The 9989-nt window shown below is 57.4% G+C and overlaps 1 protein-coding gene across 4 annotated transcripts in view; it reads left to right on the top strand.

The window, feature by feature from the left end:
• Positions 1 to 417: 417 nt before the first annotated feature.
• CCM2 (CCM2 scaffold protein) overlaps positions 418 to 9989 on the top strand; it is a 41055-nt gene continuing 31483 nt past the window's right edge. For 3 of the 4 annotated variants that reach the window (XM_055144823.1, XM_055144822.1, XM_055144821.1), the window contains exon 1: positions 418 to 581. In XM_055144823.1, coding sequence (XP_055000798.1) covers positions 552 to 581 — 30 coding nt within the window. In that variant the 5' untranslated portion in view covers positions 418 to 551. The remainder of the gene's footprint in view (positions 582 to 9989) is intronic. The other variant, XM_012935479.2, reaches the window with a different exon arrangement.

Here is a 9989-nt window from a genome sequence, read left to right as displayed (position 1 = left end):
GCCAGGGCGGGGCCGGGGCGTGGGGAGAGGGACTCCGCCCCCAGGAGTGAAGCGGGGCGGGGCCAGCAGGCTCCGGGCCGGGGACGTTCTGTGAGGGCGGGACCGGGGCGGGGCCGCGGCGTGGGGAGCGGGACTCCGCCCCCAGGAGTAAAGTGGGGCGGGGCCCGCAGGCTGCGGAGCAGAGGGCGCTCCGTGCGGGCAGGGGCGGAGGCGGGGCCGGGACGGGAATCCCAGCGGGGCACCGCCCTCGGGATGGAGCGGGGCGGGGCCCGCAGGCTTCAGGCGCGAGCACTCCCTGCGGGCCGGGTTGGAGACGGGGCCGGGGCGGGGAGAGCAGGGCTCCGCCCTCGGGATGGAGCGGGGCGGGGCCAGCAGGCTTTGGGCCGCGGGCGGGGCTCCCGGCCCGGAAGTGCGGGGTGCGGGGCGCGCGCCGGCCGGGGGCGGAGACTGCGCCGGCGGGCGGTACTGGAGCGCGGCTGTGGCCGGCCGCTGGGTCCGGACGGCGAGCATGTAGCTGCCGGGGCTGGCCGGGCCGGGCCGCTCGCGGCGACATGGACGAGGAGGGCAAGAAGGGCAAGAAGGTGAGCGCGTGGGTGCGGCGTCGCGGGGAGCGGGCTTCGGGCGTACCGGGTCGGTCCGCGGGGCGGGAGTGGGCGTGGGCAGGGGCGCCCGGACAATGGGGCTCGGTGGTCCCCACAGCCGGCCGGGAGGAAGCAGCCACGCCTTTCCGCGCCTTCCGCCCGGCGGCGGCCCCCGAGACCAGGCCCGCACATGGCCTTCCTGCTGGCCCGGGGCGTCGGTGCCGGCGGAGGGGCTGCAGCCCGGGAAGGCGCCTGTAGGCGTGAGCGGTGGGCGCGCGCCCCGCATCCCTCCCGCAGCCGCGCCGCGTCCCGCAGCGGGCCCTCGGAAGAGGCCTGTTGGAATGGCAGGGTGGCTAGGTGGTCTTTGGGGATCTGTGGTGCGCTCTCACTTTTGGGGGCGCCCTCTCTCAGCGGTGCCCAGGGCTGCTCTGGCCCTGCGCCCAGGAAGCACTCCTGCCAGAGCTGGGTGACGGGAATCGAGCCCCCCGCCGCGGTGCTGTCGCTGGGACCCCTCCTCTCCTGTCCTCGCTCTGCCTTGCTTTGGACACACATGTCTAGCCGAGGACGCTGTCATCACTGTGGCCGCAGCGGAGGCTGCAGAGATGCTGCGTGGTCCAAGCAGGAGAGGGAGCTCGGGGTCGCTGCCCGAGTTGGGGGAAGGCCGAGAGAGTGAAGTCCACCCCGCCCTTTCCCGCCCTGCAGCAGCTCCGGTGGTCAGTTCCAGCGTGTGCTCAGGAGGGGACACCCGCGAGGGTCTAACTTGTCTGTGCCAAGAGGGATGGATGGACAAGTAGGGACAGTGCAGGCCCTGCTGTGGCTTCCCGAGGAGAGTAAGAGTCTGGGCTTAAGAGACTTCAATGTTGGGAAGGTTAGTGGCTGATTCCATGTCTCTGTTAGACTGTTCAGTTGTGAATAGTTGCCAAAGTTAGGAGTTTTGTGATTCAGTTCAGCCACCGCTCTCACTCATTTTCTAATCCAGGTAGAGAGGAACCAATTTTTGTTGTTGTTTTTTGTTTTCTTTTGTGCCACACTCAGTGAGGCTCAGTGGGCACTCCTGTCTCTGCACTCAGGAATTGCCTCTGGTGGTGCTCTGGGCTAGATTAAACTTGGGTGGGCACGCGCCCTGCCACTGTACCAGCTCCATAGAGGGATGAATTTTTGTGCCCAGGGATCACTCCTTGTGGGACTCAGAGGACCATAGGAGGTGCCAGGCTGGAGCCTGGGTCTGTATGAGACAAGCGCCGTAGTTGCTGTACTATCACCCTGGCCCCGAGAGGGACTGGTTTCTCTCCATGCCAGACTCAGAGCTCACCTGACTTCCTGGTCCTGCCATGGCAGGTTGGCAGAACCTTTCTGTCCTCCTTCTCTGTTCAACATACGGTCACCTCTAAATCTTCAGCTCACAAAATTTGGGGCCTAAATTGTTCTCGCTGTGGTTGATTATGAGAGAGGCCTATTTACTGACGTGGTTTTATTTTTTAGAGCAATACCTGGCAGTGCTCAGGAGCTACTCCAGGCTACTCGGTGCTGGGGCAGGGAACTGTGGTGTGCTGCTGCTGGACCCTGGGGCTCCGGCTTTTGGAGCCGTTTCCCCAGACTAGTTAGTGTTTGGGTCACAGCCATGCTGCTCAAGGCCTGCTGCTGGCTTGTAGCTTAGTGGGCTGTACTTGTCATACCCTGGGCACCATGAGGTTCTGGAGATCAGATCTGGAGCTCCTACATGCAAAGGTTGTTTCAGTCCAGCCCTTTGAGCCATCTTCCCAGCTGGAGACCTATTTTTTCCCTTTGGTTTTGGGCCACACCTAGCAGTGCTCAGGGCTTACTCCTGGCTGTGCACTCAGGTTTCACTCCGTTTGGGCAAATCATATGTGGTGTTGGGTTAGCCTGAGTTAGCCTGAGTTAGCCACATGCAATGCAAACTCCCTCCTCCATGTCCTGTCGCTCTGGCCCGTCTAGCCGGAGACCTATCTAAAAACCTCTGGTAACTTAGATGTTTTATGAAAGTACAGTTTGGACATTGACTTATTTTTGGTTTTGGGTCACTGTGTCAGTGCGTGGCTCAGGACTTCCTCTAGGCTCTGCACTCAGGCGTCACTCCTGGTGGGGCTTGAGGGACCATATGGGATCACCAGGATGGACCCTGGCACGGCTGTGTGCAGGACAAGTGCCCGCCTTCTATACTGTTGCTCTGGCCCCAATTTGGACATTTAAATCTTGAAGTTCCTTGAAAAAATGAAAATCCAAGCCTTAGAAGAAGTGAAAGGCAGGCTCTTCATAGGTCCCCCACACGAGCGTTTGGCCGAGCAGTTATTCGGCTGTTCTTGGATGGCCTATTTCCTTAGGAAGCGATCAGCAGGCCAGAGAGCCGGGCGACCAGAGGGAGTTTATGGAAGGTGGCCGAAGCACAGCCTGCCCCCTCGTCTGTCTGCCTTGGCACCTACTCAGCGGTGACTTGAAGTCTTGTCACATCCCTGAAGACCCTGTGTGATGGCACTGTCAGGAACTGAGCTGGTGGGGAGGTGGGGGATTGGTGCATCTTGGGAACCAGCATGTGGATGAAGTCATTGGCTGATAGGGGTGTGGGGTTCTGGGAGTAGAACTGGCATCCAGGGACCCCCTCCTGCCTCCATGTCTCCTGAGTCCTGATTTGGGATTTGGAGAACAAGATCACCTCCTAGGAGAATGCTCTCAGTTTCACGTGCTTTGACATATTCTGTAAAGATACAGTGGTAAGAAATGCAGGTGGGGACCAGAGTGACAGTACAGCAGGCAGGGCATTTGCCTTGTATGTGTCTGACCCGGGTTCAATCCCAAGCACCGCATATGGTCCCCCTGACCTTCCAGGTGTGCGCCCTGAGCACAGAACCAGAGTAAATTCTGAGCATGGCTGGGCATGCTCGGAAAAAAGAAAAGGAACAATAGTACAACGGGTAGATCCCTGGCACCCCATATATTCTCCGAGCACCGCCAGGAATGATTCTGGGGTTCAGAGCCAGGAGTAACCCTTGAGCATCACTGCGTGTGGACCCCCCAAAAAAAATCAGGTGTATATTTTAATAGGGCTGTATGATTTTTCTATTTGGGGTCTGCACCAGAGTGCTCAGGGCTTACTCCTGGCTCTGTGCTCACAGCTCACTCCTGGTGGAGTTTCAGGGACTCTCCTGTGAACCTGGGGTGTGCCTTTCCCACTGTGCTATCTCTCTGGGCCCTTGTGTGCATTTTGATGAGAACACTCCAGAAAGCCCGTGGGAAGGAGCCATTGCACTTCAGCCCTTTGGGGCCTGGGCTCTGCCCCACTGCTGTCAGTCTTGTTTGTTAGTTCTTGGACCAGGTTTGGTGGTATTAAGGGATCCTCCTGACCCTGCACTCGGGTCTCTCCTGGCGGTGCTCAGGGATCCTCCTGACCCTGCACTCGGGTCTCTCCTGGCGGTGCTCAGGGATCCTCCTGACCCTGCACTCGGGTCTCTCCTGGCGGTGCTCAGGGATCCTCCTGACCCTGCACTCGGGGTCTCTCCTGGCGGTGTTCAGGGATCCTCCTGACCCTGCACTCGGGTCTCTCCTGGCGGTTCTCAGGGATCCTCCTGACCCTGCACTCGGGTCTCTCCTGGCGGTTCTCAGGGATCCTCCTGACCCTGCACTCGGGGTCTCTCCTGGCGGTCCTCAGGGATCCTCCTGACCCTGCACTCGGGGTCTCTCCTGGCGGTGCTCAGGGATCCTCCTGACCCTGCACTTGGGGTCTCTCCTGGCGGTGCTCAGGGATCCTCCTGACCCTGCACTCGGGGTCTCTCCTGGCGGTGCTCAGGGATCCTCCTGACCCTGCACTCGGGTCTCTCCTGGCGGTGCTCAGGGATCCTCCTGACCCTGCACTCGGGGTCTCTCCTGGCGGTGTTCAGGGATCCTCCTGACCCTGCACTCGGGTCTCTCCTGGCGGTTCTCAGGGATCCTCCTGACCCTGCACTCGGGGTCTCTCCTGGCGGTGCTCAGGGATCCTCCTGACCCTGCACTCGGGGTCTCTCCTGGCGGTTCTCAGGGCATCCTTCTGGCGTTGCTCAGGGGATCATATGGGGTCAGTTGCATGCAAGGCAAGCACCCTCCCCGCTGTACTGTATGGCCCTCACTGCTAGTAGGTTTTAAGTCACATTGCTTATAGGGCTGTGATTTTACTCTGAACAAAGTTATTCTTTTAGGTTTCGGGTCACACCCAGTGGTTGCAGGACTTACTCCTTACTCTGTGCTCAGGAGAGATCACCTCTGGTGGGACTTGAGGGACCATATGGAGTGCCATGGGCAAAACAAGTGCCCTGCCCACTGTACTATCGCTCTGGCCCCACAAAGATATTTTTTATTAGAGAGGGCCCTACCTGGGTCCCCCTGACTGAGATCCAGAGGTGTAGGTTCACACAGGTGTGGTGCTACGTGCCCCGGGGGCACTGGGGGCTACCAGAGCTGTGTCTGGAGGTGCTGGAGAGTCACATGGTGTGTGTCAAAGCCAGTGTCTTGTGCAGGTGGGCTGCGCGTGCCCCTCTAACTGCTTCTCCTGCCCCCAGAGTTAGTGTTTCTGTGTCAGTGTGTGCCATTTCATTCCTTAAATGAAAGCAAAGATTATTTGGCCTGGATATTAAAGGAAATGAGGAATTACTATTTTTATGGGTCTTACATTTTATATTTTGTCACATTCCCATAACTGAAAGGAAAGATTAAATAAATGCTCTTTGCTGCATGGCCCTCTAATTTTAAAAATAAAATTATCATCCTTTTATTTTCTGTTAAAAAGAACCAATGGTTGTGCTGCTAAACTGTTTCTGTAACTAAGTTTCATGGCTGTAGGGGGGAAGAGAGCACAGCAGATAGGGTGTTTGTTTCTGTAACTAAGTTTCATGTTGTGGGGGGAGAGCACAGCGGGTAGGGTGCTTGTTTCTGTAACTAAGTTTCATGGCTGTAGCAGGGGAGAGAGCACAGCGGGTAGGGTGCTTGTTTCTGTAACTAAGTTTCATGGCTGTAGCAGGGGAGAGAGCACAGCGGGTAGGGTGCTTGTTTCTGTAACTAAGTTTCATGGCTGTAGCAGGGGAGAGAGCACAGCGGGTAGGGTGCTTGTTTTGACCGTCCTGGCTCATTTCGGTCTCTGGCATCCCTGGGTTCCCTGAGCACCGCCAGGAGTGATCTCTGAGTGCAGAGCATTGCCAGGTGTGGCACAAAACCAAAATAAGTTTCGTAGCTGCCACTGCCATAGCATGGTCAGCAAAGTGAATTTGGGCCCCTGTTCCCGTTTCCACTTTCCTCTCGGAGACTCCTCGCGTTGTGCCGTGTTGTGGGCGGCACGTGGCTCACAGAACAAGGAGCCAGAGAACCGGGGTAAGATGGGCAGGGCCGAGACTGCCAGTGCCACAGAGCCTGGAGTGATCGGCAGGTGTGAGACTCATGGCGCTTCCGGTTTGGGTAGGTCCATTTCCACAGTATCCTACATTCCACAGGGCTATTTTTGTTGCTGTTGGTATCCTGCATGTCATAGGACTTGTACTGCCATTGTGCTTGGGCCCTTGTCTTTGTACATAGAGATTGCTCCTGGTGGTGCTCAGGTGACCCCTGGGTGCTGGCACTGACCCTGGGAGTCCATGTGTCATTAGTTTTCAGCATCAGAAACTTTAATATTGATGATCCACCAATTGTAACGATCCAGATTCAGAAAGCACATGAGGATCTTAGAGTATTTCTCTTGGAATGCAGGACATGAGTGCCGAAGGCAGTGTGAAGTGGATGCTGCTCTCAGCAGCCGTCCCATGTGGGACCGCTCAGTATAGGCTGACTCATTCTGCCTCCTGAGGTGACAGACAGGCATCTGCTTTGTCCTCGGTGACTTCATGTAAGTCACCGTAATAATCCAACTGCCCTGTCCTCCTGGGTCGGCTACCAAAAAAGACCGGGTGTTTTGTTTGTTTGCTTGTTTTGTGTTTTGTTTTGGACCATACCCAGTGATGCCCAGGGCTTACTCCTGGCCGGGCTGAGGGGGCCCTGTGGGGTTCTGGGGACTGGACCCTGGTCAGCCACGTGCAAGGCACATACCCTGCCCGCTGGACTATCTCTCCAGCCTGAATCTGCGCAGTTTGACTGACTAGGTGGACCTCTCCTGCTACCCCTCGAGATGCCCAATGCTCTTAGAGATGGGCTCAGTGTGCTTTGTTTAGAAGTAACTACTCACACATCCGATGAAGAGAGAGGCCGGTGATGGTGTGCCGGGGCGGGGGGTGTCAGTGAGTCCGTCTGTGCGGGCATGTGGAAGCCTGGAAGCAGAGGCGGAGGGGTGCCGCTGAAGCCCCTGGACTTTTCATCTGCCCTCTAATAAGTACGGGAGTGCTGGGCCCATCATGGGGAATGAGGTGTGCTTGGCGGCAGGAGGCCCACCTGGCTCTGAGCTGTTGGGTGTGGTCTTAGAAGAGCAGCCCCCTCGCTCAGCTGAGCTCCAGGTGAGCTGTGGGCTGTCGGAGAGCAGCTTGTGATGACCTCAGGACACGCGCGGGGCTGGGTTCTGGGGCCCATAGCGATTTGCTAGCCTTTTTTTCACCCTGCTCCTGCCATGGCTGGAGCTGCCTCTACCCCGCCTGTGTCTCAGCCCTCGGCTGTATGGGAAGAGCCTTCAGACACCCCATCAGTGGCCCTCACGCCGTGTGCTGGGCCAGGGAGCTGGTGGGGGAGGGGCTTGCCCTGCATCCCGCCAACCCCAGTCAGACCCCAGGCATCACTGAGAACTGCCAGGGGTCACTGCTGAGCGAGAGCCAGAAATGCCCCCTGAGCACTGAAGGGTGAGCCCCCCGAAAGAGAGCAGCCAGACTCACAGGACTGGTGTTCTTCTAAGGAGAGAGTTTGGACACGAAACTGCCACTCAGGATGAGCATTAAAGGATAGCACCGGGGTGAGGGTCGATTTGCAGGCTGAGGGCCGCAGCACTGGAGCCTGGGTGGGCCTGGCCTGCCGCCCCTCGGTGGAGACGAGAGCGGCCGTGTGGGGTTGGCTTGGGGCCACACCCTGCGGTGCTCAGAGCTTATTCCTGGCCCTTGCACTCGGGTCACTCCTGGCGGACTTGGGGCACCCAGGGCTGGGGGTGCCCGGTCTGGCTGTGTACAAGGCCAGATTCCTGGAGGAGGTTTTGCCGCCAGCCCGGGTCGAGGACAGGGCCGGATGATTCTGCTGCAGAGGGCCACACCCCCCGCAGGGCGCCCTCGGGGCAAGGAAGGCCTGCGGCTCTGGGTCTCCGGGGACCACCCTCCCCCCTCAGTGCAGGGACAGCAGCTCTGTCAGGTGCAGGGCTCGGTTTTGGGTTTTGGGGGTGTGTATGGGTATGTGGGTGGGGAGGTGGGTGTGGGTGTGGGTGTATGTGGGTGTGTGTATATGTGTGGGGTGTGTGTGTGTGTGTGTGTGTGTGTTGGGGATTGAGATGGAGGACTTCAGACCCGCCTTTCAGAGTCATGAAAGGAGGGGGTTTCTCAGTGTTAGGTCAGCGCCTCAGGGCCAGGGTTTCTGAGTGCCTGAGCAGTGGGTCTTCCTCCGGCTGTGTGGAGAATTGGGCATTATCAGGGCATCAGGGCGCAGTGCTCAGTGCCTTTGGGGAATGACTCTCTTTATTCCTGGATTCCCAGTGTGGGGGGAGCCTGCCGTCCAGGCTTCTGTCTGCCGAGAGGTGAGCCACCACTGGACGCCAGGAAGCAGAGTTCTGAGGGTTTTTTTTTGCTTTTTTGCTTTTTGGGTCATACCCGGCGATACTCAGGGGTTACTCCTGACTCTGCACTCAGAAATTACTCCTGCTGGTGCTCGGGGAACCATATGGGATGCTGGGAATCGAACCTGGGTCGGCCGCATGCAAGGCAAACGCCCTCCCCGCTGTGCTATAGCTCCAGCCCCAGGAAGCAGAGTTCTGAAAGCAGGAGGGGGAGGCTTCGCTGGAAGTGCTCAGACTGAGCTTGGAAGTTCCCTGCTGCACTCGCCCAAAGGCTGGCTCGGGCCTGTGCTGTCCAGGTCTCAGTCCTGGCCCCCTTGGGCCTCTCCGTGCTGCTCCTGCTGTGTGCGAGGTTGCGGCGGCCCGAGTGAGTCTGCCGGAGCCTTCCCTGTGTATCTGTCCCATAGTCAAGGTTGTCCGGAGCTGTTTTTTCAGGCTTAGCACTGTCAGACTCACTGCTCCCTGCCCTCAGCCGCGGCGTCCCATGGTGTCAGTGTCCAGTGCCACCATAGTTGGGAGAGTGTCTCCAACAGTTCTCACCCACCTGCCATCGGGACTGCCATCGAGTCCTGCCCTTTTGCTTTTCTCCAGAGTCATTCCTCTACCCTCTTATTTTTCTGCTACATTTCAGAGTAAATGGCAGGGACCGAGGGACAGTGGCAGAGTCGCCTGGCTTGCAAGGGCACCTGCAAGCCTGAGTATGATCCCAGGGGCTGTTTGGTGCCCCCTCCCAAAACGGGGTGTGATCATTGTAGCCAGAGTGTGCGATGACAGCAAAAGAAGGGAAGTGCGGCCGGCCGAGATGGAGCAGGGCGGAGAGATGGGTCAGGGTGTAGGTGTAGTCTCGCTTTGGCCAGTCTATGATTGGTCTCTTGCGCATGGCCAGGAATGGCTCCTGCATATGGATCTGTATGGCCTGACACCCCCACTCATTCCCCACCCCCAAAAAAAATTAAAACAAAAATCTAGAGGACAGGGGCTGGAGAGATAGTACAGTGGGTAGGGCAGGCACTTGCCTTGCACGTGGCTCACCTTGGTCATCCCTGCCATCCCACATGGTTCCCTGAGTGTAGGATAACACTGGTTTATCCCTCCTCCCTTGCCACAAGGCGTTTAGGTTTAAGTACTCTGGAGACACTTCCATTCCTTTGTCTTATCTGTAAACTCTTCTCTGCATCCTCCTTCCCAACCAGCTAATCACCTTTTCCTAATCAGATTCTGTAAGATTAGATTCTTCTCAGGATCCTGAACTTGTATTGTAAGTTAGTACCTTTTGCATAGTTTACCTTAAAGCAATGTCCTTTCTGTATGGACACAGGAAAACAGTATTGTGCTTGTAATTTGGGAGTTGATTGACTCCAATAATATTTACTCCTGGGCATCTGCTTTCTTAACTCAGTTGCCCTCAGTTCCTAACACCCCAAAAGCAGGATCCTGACAGGGACAGGATGGATCCAGGGCAAGTGGTGAGTTATGTGCTACCCTGGCATCGAGATAGGCCAGGCCAAAGCGCCACAATACTCAACTATATGTTGAGGGCATGATCATGGACAATGCTGTCATGATCTAAAGGTAACGAGAGACTAGGACCCTGCTGGGGTTAGGAAAATTAACCTGGCCTGAGGACTGTATAGTGAGATGTCCTCAGGAAGAACCAAACTTTATATCTCTTACTGTGCTCATACAGAATGACATTGCTA

The sequence above is a fragment of the Sorex araneus genome, chromosome 7, assembly GCF_027595985.1.
Source record: "Sorex araneus isolate mSorAra2 chromosome 7, mSorAra2.pri, whole genome shotgun sequence".
Taxonomy (NCBI): Eukaryota; Metazoa; Chordata; class Mammalia; order Eulipotyphla; family Soricidae; genus Sorex; species Sorex araneus.
This window is presented reverse-complemented; position numbering and strand designations above follow the sequence as displayed.